Source organism: Callionymus lyra, chromosome 1 (assembly GCF_982586985.1).
Source record: "Callionymus lyra chromosome 1, fCalLyr1.hap1.1, whole genome shotgun sequence".
Classification (NCBI taxonomy): domain Eukaryota; kingdom Metazoa; phylum Chordata; class Actinopteri; order Syngnathiformes; family Callionymidae; genus Callionymus; species Callionymus lyra.
In genome coordinates, this window is record NC_141818.1 from 42270342 (window position 1) to 42288768 (window position 18427).

The 18427-nt window shown below is 37.3% G+C and overlaps 4 protein-coding genes across 4 annotated transcripts; all 4 read right to left on the bottom strand.

Annotated features, from left to right (window-relative positions):
- Positions 1–451: 451 nt before the first annotated feature.
- LOC148089561 (histone H1.4-like) lies at positions 452–1071 on the bottom strand. Its single transcript, XM_087784376.1, has one exon. It carries the CDS (start codon positions 1067–1069, stop codon positions 452–454), a length of 618 nt encoding a protein of 205 aa, XP_087640502.1. The 5' UTR covers positions 1070–1071.
- A 1692-nt stretch (positions 1072–2763) lies between these two features.
- On the bottom strand, positions 2764–3188 carry LOC148089562 (histone H3). Its single transcript, XM_087784387.1, has one exon. It carries the CDS (start codon positions 3183–3185, stop codon positions 2775–2777), a length of 411 nt encoding a protein of 136 aa, XP_087640513.1. The 5' UTR covers positions 3186–3188; the 3' UTR covers positions 2764–2774.
- Positions 3189–4726: 1538 nt separating this feature from the next.
- On the bottom strand, positions 4727–5050 carry LOC148089563 (histone H4). The gene has a single exon (XM_087784399.1). The coding sequence runs from the start codon at positions 5036–5038 to the stop codon at positions 4727–4729; it is 312 nt and encodes a 103-aa protein (XP_087640525.1). The 5' UTR covers positions 5039–5050.
- A 929-nt stretch (positions 5051–5979) lies between these two features.
- On the bottom strand, positions 5980–6361 carry LOC148089564 (histone H2B-like). The gene has a single exon (XM_087784411.1). The coding sequence runs from the start codon at positions 6359–6361 to the stop codon at positions 5987–5989; it is 375 nt and encodes a 124-aa protein (XP_087640537.1). The 3' UTR covers positions 5980–5986.
- Between the last annotated feature and the right edge of the window lie 12066 nt (positions 6362–18427).

Genomic DNA, 18427 nt, shown 5'->3' on the forward strand with positions numbered 1-18427 from the left:
GAATGATCCTTTTAGCAAATATATATATAATGATTTTTGTAAATTTTACATAACTTTATAAAGGTTCGATTTCTTAACTATATATATACAGACATGTTTTTTTTTTTTTTTTTTTACTGTTAAATATGTTCTAATCCACCATTTACCTAATATATATAAATACATAATTATAATATAAAACATGCATTTTTGTAGGATTTGATATTTAATGATCAATGTATTCAGAGAAGGTAAAAATAAGACTCAACATGTGAACGTGAGTCTAAACTCATGTCACACGTCAGTGAATAATAGTGATTGACAGCGTGTTTCATGTTGTATGTTGAGTGACAGTTGCTCTGTAGAGGAGTTGAGTGACAGGTGCTCTGTAGAGGAGTTGAGTGACAGGTGCTCTGTAGAGGAGTTGAGTGGCTCTGAAAAGAGCCTTTAATGGCAGCAGAGACTTGAGCGTCTACTTCTTCTTAGGAGCTGCTTTCTTGACCTTGGGTTTAACGACCTTCTTGGCGGGAGATTTCTTGAGCGCTGGCTTCTTCTTCGCCGCCACCTTCTTGGGGCTCTTAGCGACCACCTTCTTTGCGGCCTTCTTGGGACTCTTGGCTGCTGCTTTCTTCGCCGCTGGCTTCTTTGCCGCCTTCTTCGGTGACTTCTTGGCGGCTGCTGTCTTCTTCACGGCGGTCTTGGCCTTCTTGGCCGCTGCTGGTTTCTTAGCGGCTGCTGCGGGTTTCTTGGCTTTAGGTGCAGCTTTCTTGACCTTAGGAGCTTCTTTCTTGCTCAGCTTGAAGGAGCCGGAAGCTCCGCTGCCCTTGGTCTGGACGAGAGTTCCTGCGACGACCAGCTTCTTAACGGCGGTCTTGACGCGGACGTTGTTCTTCTCCACATCGTATCCAGCGGCGGCGAGAGCCTTCTTGATGGCGGCCAGAGAGACTCCGCTGCGCTCCTGGGAGGCGGACACAGCGTTGACGACCAGCTCGCTGACGGGGGGTCCAGACTTGGCGGGCTTGCTCGTCGTCTTCTTCTTCTTGGCGGCTTTGGCCGGAGCGGCGGCGGGAGCTGGAGCGACTTCTGCCATGATCTCAGATTCTCAATCTAACGCGGGTCAGACTAGACTGACATGCGCGGGGAATGGGATGCATTTAAAGTCAGCATGAGAACCGTGGAGAGTGAAGGCGGCTGCAGCTCCAGCGAGCAGCGTCTCACTGCTGCTCTCTTGTGTTTTCTCTTCGACTTTCAAGCTGAAAAACAACAACATGGATCAAATAAATCATTATTTTACTGAACAAGAGTGAAAGCTGACATGTTTATTTCCACGTTTAACACACGAAAACTTTAACTAGATTCTCAATATTTGCTGTGAATCGTCATAACTTCACCTCTTTGCTGTCGTCAGCGCTCGTGCTCGCAGATTTCTTCCTCGTTTTTCTCCTATAAAAGTTGTAAAATGAATAAAAACGTCTTCAAACCATGTTTTTAAGGTAGAATCGTCTTCTTGTCTCACATCTAAATGTCTTTAATGTGACTTTTCTCCACGTATGTGGAAACATTTGACGTTTGATTCAAGTATCAAACACACACTTACAGGCGCCGCTTGATGATACTGGACTCACTCGCTGCTCGACTACACGACATATGTTTGCTAAATAGTAAATACAACTTTTGACTCTAAGTAATAATTAGATGTCACAAGTATTAACACTGATACTCGATATATCAAACATTTTATTAAACTAAGTCATTTGCCTGTTCATCAGTCTCAGACCTTAGATAGATAGACGGACTGATGGTATAAACTGCCTTGTGTAAACAAAAAAAACAGAAAACACAAAATAAACAATAAGAAAAACAGAATCAAACACCAAAGCAGCCATTCTATGGTGCCTGAAGTAGTTTTGTCACTTGTATTTCGCTAGTTAAATGTTCTCAAATGTGATGTTAGATCACTGAACACATGTTAACTTATTATAGTCAAGAAAATACAAATAAAATAAAAAATATTGGATTCTCACATGATATTACAGTTTAATTCAAAATATTTCTTGAAGCCTTCAGTGCTAACAGACTGACCTCAGAGCCCGAGCTGGACCAGATTACTGATGGAAGGTCTGACCATGAATAGATCTGAAAGGAAGAACCAGAATTTTTTAATAGATTCTAAAAGAAACTGGCAGCCAGTGAAGAGATTTAAAGAATCAGAGAAATGTGAGTTCTTCTACTGGAGCGTATTGTATGTGTTGTGAGAATGTTGTAGCAGGACATGTCGGGTGCTTGCCAATGCAAAGCTGCATGAGTTAGACTTTAATGTGAACAAGACGAAACAAAAGTTGATGTTTGAAGCAGTCTTGGATCATTTCAACCTTTGAAAAAGTTGATATATACACTTTATACTGGTGTTTTGTAGCATCTACTACAAGTTTGATGAAATGTTCTACTGTTGCAACATACATTCTGCTCAAGTGATTCAATTGAATCTACTGCAGGTTTTCAGGACGAGTTTATGCACAGAGTAGGTGATAGTGAAGGGTCAGCAATCAGCATGAGGTCAATGTCCTGTAGATGTGAGTCTTATGAAGACTTTTACTCGATATGAACTGATTGAAGCCCAAATATTGATTGTGCTTTAATGTTCAGATCCTACGATCTATACAAAACAGATATTTAAGATCGAATATGAATCAAGTTTTGATGGTAAATGAAGTCCGTGAGTAACGTGATAAACCATGAGCTCGTTATTACATGTGTGAGGCTCTGAAAAGAGCCGTTGTGACGGAGGTGCTGCTTCAAGCTCTCTCCCCGCGGATGCGTCGAGCCAGCTGGATGTCTTTGGGCATGATGGTGACTCTCTTGGCGTGGATGGCGCACAGGTTGGTGTCCTCGAACAGACCCACCAGGTAGGCCTCGCTGGACTCCTGCAGAGCCATGACGGCGGAGCTCTGGAAGCGCAGGTCGGTCTTGAAGTCCTGAGCGATCTCACGGACCAGACGCTGGAAAGGAAGCTTGCGGATCAGCAGCTCGGTGGACTTCTGGTAGCGACGGATCTCTCTCAGGGCGACGGTGCCGGGCCTGTAACGGTGAGGCTTCTTCACACCGCCGGTGGCCGGGGCGCTTTTACGGGCAGCCTTGGTGGCCAGCTGCTTCCTGGGAGCTTTTCCTCCGGTGGACTTACGAGCGGTCTGCTTGGTTCTTGCCATTGTAGTAGAGTTGTGTTCCTCGACAGAGAAGTGTGAGCGAGAGCAGCGTTGGCTCCTCTTTTAAACAGTCAGGAGCTCGCGCCTCACTAAGACGCCTTGTCCTTCTTCCTCGCCTGATTGGTCACTTGTGCACGCCTGCCCCCTACAGGAACATAACGTCGCTACTGATTGGAGGAATCCGGTTTTAAACGCATTCATTCCTTGAATTCTTTCCAAATGAATTTAATATCAGTAAACACAACATAAAAACAAATATATACAACTGTACATATTTACATTAGTGAAAACACTCAATCAAGCCAAATATATTCACACACAAGAATATAAAAACAGAAGACATTAAGCTCTTAAAAAGTTCAGGAGTTTGACTGGAATTTGTTTGGTTTGTCAAAGCTTTGTAATTGTAAGAAACTAAGTTGGTCATAGTAAAACCACGTTTATAAAATATAATTAAAATACATATAATGTGAATGCACTGATATAACAAAGAAACTGTATCTTCTATTCTTGCAAAATTGTTTGTGTGTTAATTATTGTTCATTTTAAATAAAGGTTCATGTTACAACCACGTACTTGACACTTAGATCCATTTAATTAATTTCAATCAACTTGTGTTATTTGTGAATCACGTTCATAATATCGCATGTATTTGTATTCATTCAAACCGAGAACAGAATGTATTTTTTTCTTAATGAAATTGTGGAAAATGATTTAAAAAAACAAAAACATTGGAACAGATACACAAAACTCTACATATTAACTAATTTATTAGTGGAAAAAAATATCACCAATAAGACAGATATATTGACACTATTATATCAAACAAAAAACCAAGTGACATCAGCTTCTGAAAGGTTCAAATACTACACTTTCTTACATTTTTTTTGGTCAAAGTTTTGTAATTGTAAGAAAGTAAGTTTGTCATCGTAAAAAAAAAGATTTAAGATTTTATAAATAATTCAATGACATTGTGTTTGACGGAATGTGAACATATAAATATACAAACAACAAAAAGGCTGTATTCTATTCTTGTGGGAGTGATTTAGTGATCGTTTTTTGATACATTTTAAATAAAGGTTTGGGTTAAGTTAGTTAGATCTGATTAGTTTTAGTTTTAATCAACTCCCTGTTCAAGGTTGAGTTGAAATGTGCTTTTTTATGTTTAGATTCCATAATGATTGTGAATATGGTTCACGATAGTAATGTATATGTATCATTTCAAATAGAGGGAATTTTTTTTCTGAATGAAGTTGTGGAAAAATAATTTTGTTGTGGTCTGTTGGAATAAATAAAACGTTCTATAATGACTGATCACATGATGGGTCATCATTTATCAGACCGATTGTGAAACCAATATTCCCAGAATCATTGATCTGAAAACTATATGAAAGTTGTATAAAACTGGTAAGTCAGTGTTTGTTCATTCAATCACACAATGGATTGAGATCGACAAACTGAAACGAGGATAAATGGATTGATCTCTTTAAAGGGAGTGTGTGGCTCTTAAAAGAGCCTTTGTGTCATTAGGTTGTCGCTGATGTTTAACCGCCAAAGCCGTACAGAGTGCGACCTTGTCTCTTCAGAGCGTAGACCACATCCATGGCGGTCACGGTCTTCCTCTTAGCGTGCTCGGTGTAGGTGACGGCGTCACGGATGACATTCTCCAGGAACACCTTCAACACACCACGAGTCTCCTCGTAGATCAGGCCGGAGATACGCTTCACTCCACCGCGGCGAGCCAGACGGCGGATCGCGGGTTTGGTGATTCCCTGGATGTTGTCGCGGAGAACCTTGCGATGACGCTTGGCGCCTCCTTTTCCCAGTCCTTTGCCGCCCTTGCCTCGTCCAGACATCGTAGTAGTTCGAGTGTTCAAACTGTGTATGTTAGACGGCAGTGAAGCCGCTGGACTTATTTAAACCGAGCGGACGTTATCGAAAACAGGGGGCGTGGTTTACAAAAGTGCGCAAAACATGTAATGACGTCACTGGTTTCAGGCCTCAGCTCAACCGTAACAATGACCGTTTTTAAGATGTTTTAAATTATTTATCAACTTCAGATTTATTAGAAGTGAAATCATTTAATTCACATTCATATCAATTATAGATTATACGTCTAAGAAAATTAGCTTCATAATAACAAAAAGAACACACATCACATACTATAAGTAGTATTACAGAATCAATTTTTAAACTCATAACAGCATTATTAGTATTATAACTAATAATGATTTTATAATGAGTTTAAAAATTGATTGCTGGCTGATTGAATGGTTTAGTTGTTGAGGCATAACTACAGTTTTTCAAATAAATGTCTCTGCTACTACGTGTTTTCGAAAATGAGAGTTTAGTTGAATTGATATCCAATTTGGTTTGTTGTGACAGGAGAGTAAAGTGTAAGTAACAATATTAAATTCTATTCATATTGCACTGTCACACGGTCAAAGAGCTTCAGAGAGAAACGTATATTTTGTTAAATAAGTTAAAATAAGTGTAATTTCAGGAGATACATAAATAAATACGACCTTATCAGATCCTAATAGACAAAGCGATGTATCTGAGACTGGCGTGATCATGGATTTAATTAGGGACATAACGGACGAGGACTTCACGTTTGCTTTGGGTCAAATATATTCATTAATAAACTTCATGTCCGTTAATGTTGCACAAAAGGACATTATTTTTGGTAAAAATTGTATATTATAGATCATGAACACGTTGCTGAGTAATATTTGGACACAGACGGGGCTCATGAGATGCAGTGAGTGGCTCTGAAAAGAACCGTTGGGTTGTAGCAGCGAGGTTTACTTGGAGCTGGTGTACTTGGTGACGGCTTTGGTGCCTTCAGACACGGCGTGCTTGGCCAGCTCACCGGGCAGCAGCAGACGCACAGCGGTCTGGATCTCCCGGGAAGAGATGGTGGAGCGCTTGTTGTAGTGAGCCAAGCGAGAAGCTTCTCCGGCGATGCGCTCAAAGATGTCGTTGACGAACGAGTTCATGATGCCCATGGCCTTGGAGGAGATGCCGGTGTCGGGGTGGACCTGCTTGAGCACCTTGTACACGTAGATGGCGTAACTCTCCTTCCTGGACTTCCTCCTCTTTTTGCCTCCTTTGACGGCGGTCTTGGTCACGGCTTTCTTGGAGCCCTTTTTGGGCGCAGGCTTGGCTGGTTCAGGCATGATGACGAGGGTCGATACCGAGTGTCCGGCTTCAGCTCTGCGGACATTCTTATAGTCGTGCTGCTGCTCTGGCCAGTGCCTGGTTGCCATATTCTGATTGGCTGCTTCAAAAAGTGGCGGGCTGATTTGCTTTTCAATTGTTTAAGTTCATTTTATGTCTTAACGGTCAATTTTTTTCTTAAATAACTTATTTTACATGAACAATATTAAATCCAAATAATTAACTTAAAATGACTTGCAGTATTTGCATTCAAAAAAATATTATCATTAAGATATTCCCCTTAAATAAGTATTATTTAACTTTAACATTATAACTTTATAATCAACAAATATAACGTTTACATTTGTTCAATTAGTCTATCGGGTGACTTTATATTCCTTGAAGACTTTCTTTTTATTGGTTCTTCAGTCTGGTTGGCTGCCTCGGGTATGTCTGGATACCTGTGTGTGTTGATGTTGTTCATCCTTGGACGTCTCTTCTCTTCTCTTGATTTTGCTATTTTGTTATCACAACACACCAGTGCAACCATTAAATATTTGCAGATTATCCTCAGTACCGTTACAAATATTAGTGAGATAAAAATTAGCTCAATAGTTGAATACATTAACTCAACTTAAACAAAAAAATCTTCAAAAGATGGTTTAAAAGTGTTTAGACATTTAGAAATAGGACATCGAGTCATTCCTGGTCAATTTCACAACAAAACTAATTTATATATCCTTAAAATATATAAAAGAAAATAAAAACATTTACGTTCTGATGAATGTAATTCAATGTTTGTCCAACAGGAGACGCTGTTGCTCAAGCAACGTTTCTTTCTAGGTTAGAATCTTTGAAAATTTGACGTTATTGATGAAGAATCAACACCAGACTTGATATTGATTTTACTTTGACAGTATTTGCAATTATTTCAGTTTATCAAAATAATAAAATATATCGGACAAACATCATTTGTTCACCGAATTATTTATTGAATTGATTCGTTTTGTTTTAAAAAATAATGTAAAAATAATAAAGTGAACTGAAACAGAAAAGCTGTTAAAGAATGGTCAAATGTTCATTTTTATTTGTAATATGGAACATTTTTGTATGAAATGTGTAGAATAAAAGGTTTTCTGTCTGAAATAAATGAAATGATGTGTCTGAGAAACAGTTGAAAACTCTTGTTTTGTTCTTTTTATTTAAATATAAAACGCCCTCAAAACTGAAGCATTTTTGTCCTTAATGAAAGATAAAGTGGAATTCCGTGGAAATTGAATTAATTCAGCGTTTAATCTGTTTCTATTGACGCAGATTAAACGTCCAGAAAGTTCCTCACAACTGAACATTTAAACACTTTAAACAAGTACATCAAAAAAGTCAATATATACATTTAAACAGTGAAGAAAAGGAGTTTGTGTTCTTGAATATTGTTGTAAGAATAATTGTAGAAGTTTAATGCTAACTTAGCATTTACGGTTGACGTTAATGTGTTTTTCTGAAACTGAAAAAGTTCCAGAGACTATTTCAGTTCTGGACGATGTTTTCTTGACCGACTGGTTTTTTTTTTCAACTAAACATGAATGATTTACGCACAATTATTTTGTTGAGTGTAAAGATGTATTTGAACACAAAACAACACGATATGGTTATTATAACATAAAGATCTTGTCAAACATGTGCAGGAGAAAAAAGAACAAATCTTTTGTGTTGGTCTTTTGTTCAGATAAATCTTTGTGAACCTTTTTCTCTCTGTGTCTCCAGTGTCGACTCGACCTTGAGTCTGAACAATGCCTTCACAAACCTTGTTATTGACTTTTAGTGACGACGAGATCAACTGTTAGATAAACTCAATAAAGTTTATCTATCTATATAACTAACTGACTCAGATTAACCGACACAGATTGCCTGACTAAAATCAACGGACTCATATTAACTGATTTATATCAACTGACTCAGGTAAACTGACTAAAATCAACTGACTCAGGTAAACTGACTAAAATCAACTGACTCAGGTAAACTGACTCAGATCAAGAGACTCAGATTAACCGACACATATTAACCGACTAAAGAGAATAAAAGACTCAGATCAACTGGCTCAGATCAACAAATGCTTTAATGTGAATTTTTCATTGCACCTGAAGTTAAAGACTGAGTTCATTGATATATATGCGATAATTATATATATATATATACATATATATATATATATGTATATGTATATATATATTTTTTTTCTTTTTTTTTCTTTTTTCGGGCACATGTCGACACGATGCTGGAGTTAATTGTCTGGCGTAAACCAGGAAGTGAGACACAGGAAGTCGCAGGTCGTCCCTCGTCTCACAGAGACGTCGAACCCGTGCTGCGATCAAAGAGTCGATCGCTTCATGATTGATTCTTAAAGTCTGTTGCAGGCTCGTCAAACTACAGCGGCAGGAAACATCTTCCTGTCAGGCTCCTGCTGAACCTGAGGTCAGAGGTCACCACTGCCTCAGAGCGCCTCCGGCGAGAAGAAAATATTTCTGTACCAAGAAACTTTTCCCAGAGAAGTGGATGATAAAGAAGGCAAGTATATATATATTCACAGGCAAGTAAAGAATAATTAAAGTTTGATATTCAAATCCCCAAAAAACTCAAAAAATAAATGTTGTAAATTGAATATTTTTAAATTTTAATAGAGTTAAATGAAAGATGAGATGACCTTTGACCTCTGTCATCTGTAGCCTCAACATTAATATAAAAACAGACTCTTTTTATATACATTTCTATTAAAGTTGTGCAGGAAGTGGATTATTTTTGTCTCAGTCCCTGCAGAGAACAGATTGTTCCCACTTTTACAAGATTCCAAGGAAATCTGGTGCAGACGCTGCCCTTTAGCGAACAAATCGAGGAGCATTAATCCCTCGTAAACCTGGGATTACACAGAATAAGGGATTTTGTTAATCCATATAAAGAGCGGAGGCAAGTAAGAGAACAGATAATCATGATGTCAGAAATCGTAAAACTTTTACAATAATAGTTTTTTCTCTGGCTGGGATTTGAACCAAAGACCACAAAAAGAGCTTTAACCAGCAATAAAGTATTACCTTACCTTACCTTAACCCTAAAACAACAGTTTATTTTTGTGAGCGATGTTTGCTTTAAAGTCAGTTCCAGATAACCGTGAGAAGATTTAGACATAAAAATCTTTAAAATGTTTTTTGTGAAACAAATGTTTTGTGAAGGCAACATGAAATTAAATATGTAAATAATGAAAACAATAACGAATAAAACAAAATACCTTTAATTTAATTCAACGATATTCATGATTTAATGTAATTTTTCTTTTCTTTTCTTTTTATTTATAAACAAATGTGGACAAAAAATATGATTTTAATACAATCGAAGATTTTTCTGCGTTAAAAAAACCCTAAAAACCTTGAAAAAAAATCCTAAAAACCTAAACATTGTGTTGCAAGCTGTCATCTAGTGGAGTGACTGTGAACTCTAGTTTGGTCTCGTCAAGTGTTTGTGGAGTGAACACGGTCGAAATTGACTTGTTAGGATTCTCAAGAACAACAACAAATAAAACAACCATATTCTTCAAATTAATGTTTTTTTTAATATATATTTACTTAGCATTCATGTGGTGACAACATGAAGGTTTGAAGTTGTTGCTTCAACTAATGATGTTCACTTCATTTACTTGTTCGTTATGTTCGACCTGCAGCTTCACTCCCGGGACTCACTCTTGCTTCTTAACATGCAGCCGTGAGCTGTTCCCCCCCGACACTGCTGTCACTCAACACACAGACACACACACCTGCACAGATTACACGCACACACTCATGAAACACACTCATGAAACACACTCACCTACACACGTACCTGCACAGATTACACGCACACACTCATGAAACACACTCATGAAACTCACTCATGAAACACACTCACCTACACATGTACCTACACACATTACACTCACACGCACACACTCATGAAACACACTCACCTACACACGTACCTACACACATTACACTCACACGCACACACTCATGAAACACACTCACCTACACACGTACCTACACACATTACACTCACACGTACACACTCATGAAACACACTCACCTACACACGTACCTACACACATTACACTCACACGCACACACTCATGAAACACACTCACCTACACACGTACCTACACACATTACACTCACATGTACACACTAATGAAACACACTCACCTACACACGTACCTACACACATTACACTCACACGCACACACTCATGAAACACACTCACCTACACACGTACCTACACACATTACACTCACACGCACACACTCATGAAACACACTCACCTACACACGTACCTACACACGTACCTACACACTTTACACTCACACGCACACACTCATGAAACACACTCACCTACACACGCACCTACACATGTACCTACACACATTACACTCACACGTACACACTCATGAAACACACTCACCTACACACGTACCTACACACATTACACTCACACGCACACACTGATGAAACGCACTCACCTACACACGCACCTACACATGTACCTACACACATTACACTCACACGCACACACTCATGAAACACACTCACCTACACACGTACCTACACACATTACACTCACACGCACACACTCATGAAACGCACTCACCTACACACGCACCTACACATGTACCTACACACATTACACTCACACGCACACACTGATGAAACACACTCACCTACCCACGCACCTACACAGATTACAAACACACACACACACACTCATGAAACAAACACACACCTACAAACGCACTTACACAGATTACAAACACACGCACACACTCATGAAACAAACACACACCTACAAACGCACTTACACAGATTACAAACACACAAACACACTCATGAAACACACACAGCTACACACACACTTACACAGATTACAAACACCCACAAACGCTCATGAAACACACTCACCTACACACGCACCTACACATGTACCTACACGCATTACACACAAACGCACACACACTCACCTACACAGGCACCTACACAGATTACACACGCACACACTCATAAAACACACCCACCTACACATGCACCTAATGTGTGTGTGCGTGTGTGTGTGTTCTTTTTTTTATTTTTTTTTATTGACAAGTAAATATTCACACCTTTATTCATGATTGTGTTGCAATCAAACTTCCGGCCTCTAGATGGCAGCATACTCGACAATTATACACATATATACTTGTTACTACACTATCACAACACCAGAGTCAAGTACTCGACAATACTACACATATATCCTTGTTACTACACTATCACAACACCAGAGTGAAGTACTCGACAATACTACACATATATCCTTGTTACTACACTATCACTATATATCACTTTATATTGCACCGTTGTATCGCGTATCAACACACTCTTTACAAACTCATATTAGTGTTTGTTTATGACCTGTTGGATGTAATAATAAAACTGTTTCTCTTGGTGCAACACGATAGGACATCAAGATCGAAGGCATTACATGAATGAAGTATTTCCTCATCTCAGTTTACAATAATTTAGTTTTCACTCGTTTGTCGTCTTCACACAAGTCTCTGTAAGTATTTGTTTTGGACGAGACAGCTCAGGGTCGAGGATAAAACAATCGCACAACGACACCATTATCAGTGAACAAACACACGAGCAGATGATGGAGAGAATAATGGAGCGACACATCAATAACCAGCCATTAGGACTTGTGAGGCCCTTTTTACATCCGTTCAACTTCTATTTCTGCTCGTGTTTGTCCAGTAGCTCCTGAAATAGCAGCAGGTTAATGGAGAGCACAACAGAATTACTCCGGCAACAACACTTTCTACAGCTTTCAGTGACAATAACGTCTGTGATGATACATTATTAGATAAATATAGACGACATTTTGTTCCGCGTCGTGTTGAAGAGCCAATCAGACGACCTCTTACCTCTGACCTCTGACCTCCTGTGTCAGAATATAGGGATGAATTACCTTATACCTTATATATCCGTGAATAACTTTTTATATATAAAGAAATATATGTTTTTTTCTTAAGCGTTTATATTGAATTTAAAATGTGTGCATGAGTTTTGATTTATGTTTTGTATTTGAATGTTTATTTGTGTATTTTTTTTTCTACTTCAGTACAAAAAGTTAAAGTCTAATTCTTCACTGTTATTTTATTCTTTTCAAAACCATAGGTTGATCTTTCAGTGACTCAAATCCGCAAAAATATTGTCGTTCCGGTGATGAAAGAGTTTTCCGGTTTACTCTAAACACTTGTTTGAAGGTAGAAATATTCATAACAGACGAATCAAAGTTTTCTAACATTTAAAACGTTAAAAACTTCTATACTTCCATAAACATTCTTTCTCTCAGAAACAGGACAATTTAATAATTTAATGAATTTACAGCATGGAAGCTGCTTTTTATCTGGAATACTTACTACTACTAGAACTACTTAATACTTATGCACCCTTCAACATTTTTGGTCGATCTGGTTGTTGGGATTATTAACCCTTGTATTGTCTGTGGGTCAAAGTAAGTAAGTAAGTAAGTAATATTTATTTATATAGCGCTTTTCGAGACCAGGGTCACAAAGCGCTTAAACAAGTGACCGACCTCCCTGGCTTCCATAAATACATATACAGAGGTGAACCTGAGGCACATCTTAATAAAAAACAATTAGATGGTGAGACGTCAATCAAACTCAACCGCCACTAGTCCCGCCTCCCTCCACGTCTGTGACAGGAGGAAATGTTGTTTGCTCACAACGTTCTCAGGAACATCTAACCCTCCTTTGAGTTTCAAAGAGGTTTCACCTGTACACTGAGTAGACAGGAGACTTCTTGGATCTTCGGATTAACTCTCGTCACAACATCCTGGTCCATGTTTGAGTTTCTACTCGTGCTCCGGGACGACCCGGCATGACCTGGCATGACCCGGCATGACCACACATTTAGTTTCATTATTAAACTGAAGCATGACAAAGTTTCCCCAGCGATGCAAGTTATGATCCCTGATTCAGAAAAAAAAGAAAAATTGTTATATGTCTAATTGTTGATTGACAAGAAGTAATTAATTTAATTCATTTAAATGTTGTCAGTTGTAGTCAAAAATGATGACTTGACGATTCCTCCTGAAGATAATCTCAAATCTGACACGTTTGACAAAACAACAGTCGATGGAAAAGGGAGGATTTACTTCTTCCTCCACCATCTGCGTCGCTCTGCATGTTCAATTATGCATGAGTTGATTCTGCTGTGAACACACACCTGCCAGTCATGCTCAGCAAAACACATCTTCACTCTCGTCTTTTCAATTTGTTTGAGGGAAATTATTCTGAGGACAAACAGTGAAAACTGTGACTGTCAATCTGACTTCATCTTATTATTATTATTATTTGATTCAGGACTGATTATCGATTATAAACTAATCTTATTATTACAAAATAAAATGATGCAACATTTGTTTTTAAATGTCCAGATTCAAACACAACTCAAATGTATTTTAAAATGTTAAAGCCACGTTAAGTACGATTTAAAATGTTGTTTCTGGCTCCTCCTTGTGTTCGTAAAGTGTTACTGCAATGTCAGTGCTCCTTTTTCTTCCTGTTACAATCTTTGCACATGTGTTTACAAAACGACAAATCTTGGTCACTTCAAAAAGTCCAAATAAAAAAACAAAATATAAAAAATAAGATTCCAAATTAAATATAAAATAATAGAGATTATAAAAGTTGAAATTGTTGTTAAGTGTCAATTACTAAACAATTTAGCGGAAAATAATTTGTTTGAAATATTGACATATTTCTTGGAGAAAAAACCTCCTTTTAAGTTTTACAGTGAAGACAAAACTCTAAAGTTGTGATGTTTAAGTTCATTGCGGCTGTTTGACTGTTGCTTTCAAACGTCTGCAGGAATTTCGATTTTTTTTTTTAAATGGCATCGGCAGCTCTCTGGAGCTTGAATATTGGCTTTTGAAGGATGAAGGATTTCAATAATATTTCACGGCTAAAGATGCTCCTGATGAGTCGTCCGTTCAAGCGCCACCTACAGTCAGTCAGGTGGAAATTTTACGTTGATTGAAAGTTTGCTGCTGGAAAAATCCGATCATATCGTCGTAATAAGATGAAAAACTTGTGGTATTTATAGATTTGTGACGTTCAGCTCTTGTATAACTAATTTTATAGTTTTTTTCCCTCATCTTAACAACTCACTTCCCCCTCTAAGATAAATGGTAAACCATGAGAAAGGGAGTTAGCATTTAAGATAAGTGCGGTAAAGATAAGGTGAAATATTGAGTTAAGATAAATAATTTAATTTATTTTGGACTATTTTTTAACCCTAACCCTGGCTTTAATTCTTACCCTATGCTATAATAAACATTCATTTATTTAAATTCTTAACGTTCTTTAAAATGTTGAATCACATTTTTCAATCTAGTCCGAACACTAACCCTATACCACGACAAATTACATTTCTTAAAAATGTTAATTCATTTATTGAATTGAATGTTTTAACATTCTTATTTATTTTTATTTTATTTTATTTTTAAATATAACCCTAGCTTTTTACCTCTGTTCAAAAAATAAACCATAAAAATTGTTTTTAAATTGCTTAAAATCTTTTGACTATTCTTTTAATTTCTTCTTTTAATTTTCCATTTTTTTTTAATTTATTAATTGTATTATTAATATATAATTTATTTTCGAAATCTGCCACTAACCTCAACTCGTAACGTACACCATTACAATTCAATTTTTTAAAACAAATTAACCCTAACATTTCCCTTTTTATCAACCTGAACCAGCCATAGAATATTTAATAAAATAAACTAAATAAGGAAACTTTAAAATGCAAATTGATGCCACATTTTATTAACAAGTGATGATTTCATTTAAATACAATATAATAACTTGTTATTAACCAACAAAAACTTTTTTTTTTGTTATTTTTTAAAATCAAAAATAACTAAAGATGTTAAAGCCACAGAACGTACGATTAAAAATGTTGTTTCTGGCTCCACCCTGTGCTTGTAAAGTGTTACTGCAACGCCGGCGCTCCTCTTTTCCCTTGTTACAATTTTGCCACGTGAAGATGTTTTTACTAAACAATTAAAATGTTAGCGACAATTCTTGGTAACTTGAAAAAGTCTTAATTAAAAAACAAAATATCAAAAGTAAGCTTACAAACAAAATATCAGATATTGGTGATTATAATGGTTGAAAAAATGGTTTAATAAATATTTTGTGTCAATTACTTAATCATATCCATTTTTATTTAATCAAAACACCTGAGAAAAGCACTTTACTTGAGTGTTACATTTTATTTGAATGGTTGCCTCGGCTGAAAAGGTAAATATTTAATCCTGCTGTATTACTGCTGTATTATGTCCTCTGCAGCTATAGGAAGAATAAGATTCTGGCGTTGACTGAGGACAAGAGGATACAGTGACACCAGCAGCTTTTAAAGCTGATGTTTGGACATATTTTGGTTCCAAATAAAATAAAAGCAGTTATTTTAAAAGTGATCCACAGATGTGATTGGCTGGATGGCTGGGCGGCATAGCAGGGGGAGGCGTTTGGGGGGTGATCAGGACGTAACCCCTGTTATAAACAAACTGTACTGTTTTAGTTTTCCAATTGTAAATGAAATTGGGAATGGAATAATTCATTCGATGCATGAATCAGTTGAAGTAGTGACTCACTGATGCACTTTTCCAAACTCCAAAATTGTTTTGTTACGTTCCAACAGCAGCAAAACACGAAGAGTAGGCTTGTGTAGTTGGACCTATTGACCCACAAACAGCTACTCCAGAGGTGATGGCGGCTTTGTTTGGCAAGCGAGCGTCTCCCGGTGACACGAGTGGGAGCAGGTTGACTGTGTGGGGCGAAGTATTTGAACAACACATCATTTGCTGAAGGAGTAAACTGATCACATCCAGTGTGTGACAACACGACACCTAAAATAAAGATTCTTTCTGAGTTTTCTGATCGCAGCAGGGATGGAGGGATGAACTCAGTCTGCACCTTGTGAAACATTCATAACTTCCTCATTGACAGTGTCTCCACCGCAGCAGACCCTAGTGTGTTATTACACTCCATTAATCTCACTCTGTTTACTCGGGTAAATCATCGTCGGCTGCTTCACTCTCGCTGAGGAGAGTCTGGTTACATGACGACACCAATGAGGGAGAAATTCGTCCAAAACATTTTTACTTTTCACTCTCGTTTCTGTCTCCGGCTCAATGAAACTACACCTGATGGGTTTTTTCTTTTTCATTTCCCTCAACTCTCCATCTTCTTCTTTTTTCCATTATGGCTTCATTTCTGTCCATGTCCATGATGAGTGTGAACCTTTCACTGATGAAACACGTTTCAGCTTCAAAAAAATATATTTCAATCTCTTTTTTCTCTTTACATATGTTTCTATTCATTTAAAAGTTTTATCCAATCACATCCTAAATAATTGTTTCATCAAATATGAAAATATTGATACACGTTAATATTGTGATTAATTTTATTTCTATTGTTTTTATGTTTTATATTCCAACCAAGTGTGAATAAAATGAAATCATTCATTTTTACATTTAAGATTAACGTAAAAATATTCAAGGGATTTGTTCATTGTTGTGATCCTATTAAACTTCCGACCGCTAGAAGGCAGCAGTCATTACATACTTATAATGACTGCTAATGACTGAGGACGAGAGGATACAGTCGATTATAGCCGCTTTTAAAATATGATGCGTGGAAAAAACAAATCACTGGATGATAGGATATATGAAAATATTGACACCCTTAAACATTGCTATATTTTTTTGATAACGTTATCATATTAAACAGTGTTGCGTCAATTGTTTATATGCTTTTTTAAATGTTATATTTGATAATTATTGATGAATGAGGATGAGAGGATACAGTGATGACTGATGACGAGAGGATACAGTGATGACTGAGGACGAGAGGATATAGTGATGACTGAGGACGAGAGGATACAGTTGTTGTTTGGACATATTTTGGTTTTAAAACAAATTAAAGCAGTAACGACTTCGTCAAGAGTCATGTGGTCTGTAAATTCAGCAACACCAGAGTCAAGTACTCGACAATACTACATATATATACTTGTTACTACACTATCACAACACCAGAGTCAAGTACTGGACAATACTACACATATATACTTTTTACTACACTATCACAAAACCAGAGTCAAGTACTCGACAATACTACACATATATACTTGTTACTACACTATCACAACACCAGAGTCTAGTACTGGACAATACTACACATATATACTTTTTACTACACTATCACAACACCAGAGTCAAGTACTCGACAATACTACACATATATACTTTTTACTACAGTATCACAACGCCAGAGTCAAGTACTGGACAATACTACACATATATACTTTTTACTACACTATCACAAGACCAGAGTCAAGTACTCGACAATACTACACATATATACTGTTTACTACAGTATCACAACGCCAGAGTCAAGTACTGGACAATACTACACATATATACTTGTTACTACACTATCACAACACCAGAGTCAAGTACTCGACAATACTACACATATATCCTTGTTACTACACTATCACAACACCAGCGTCCAGTACTGGACAATACTACACATATATCCTTGTTACTACACCATCACAACATCAGAGTCAAGTACTGGACTATACTACAAATATATCCTTTTTACTACACTATCACTATACATTGTATCGTTTACTCTGTATCGTGATACATATCTCTTGCCCAGAATCCCTCAGTAGTTCCTTCTTTCCTCCCAGTTTAGTAAACTTTAGATTTTGCACTTAGAGTTATTGGACTCACATGTTTATTTTTAATTCTTACTTTAATGTATATTGAACTTCTATGAACTATTTGTTTTCTGTCTGAACTGCTTTTAGGTTCTGCTTCGCTCAGGTCAAGACGAAAGGCAAAGATCTCCTAGATACAGTCCAGAAACTTGCCATAGATGGTCTGAAAGTAAGGGACCGCCTGACAAAAGGCACCTCCTGATCCTGGGACACACATTTTGT

Coding starts and splice junctions, on each gene's coding strand:
- LOC148089562 (XM_087784387.1), bottom strand. CDS start 3,185: ATGGCAAGAACCAAGCAGACCGCTCGTAAGTCCACCGGAGGAAAAGCT.
- LOC148089564 (XM_087784411.1), bottom strand. CDS start 6,361: ATGCCTGAACCAGCCAAGCCTGCGCCCAAAAAGGGCTCCAAGAAAGCC.
- LOC148089561 (XM_087784376.1), bottom strand. CDS start 1,069: ATGGCAGAAGTCGCTCCAGCTCCCGCCGCCGCTCCGGCCAAAGCCGCC.
- LOC148089563 (XM_087784399.1), bottom strand. CDS start 5,038: ATGTCTGGACGAGGCAAGGGCGGCAAAGGACTGGGAAAAGGAGGCGCC.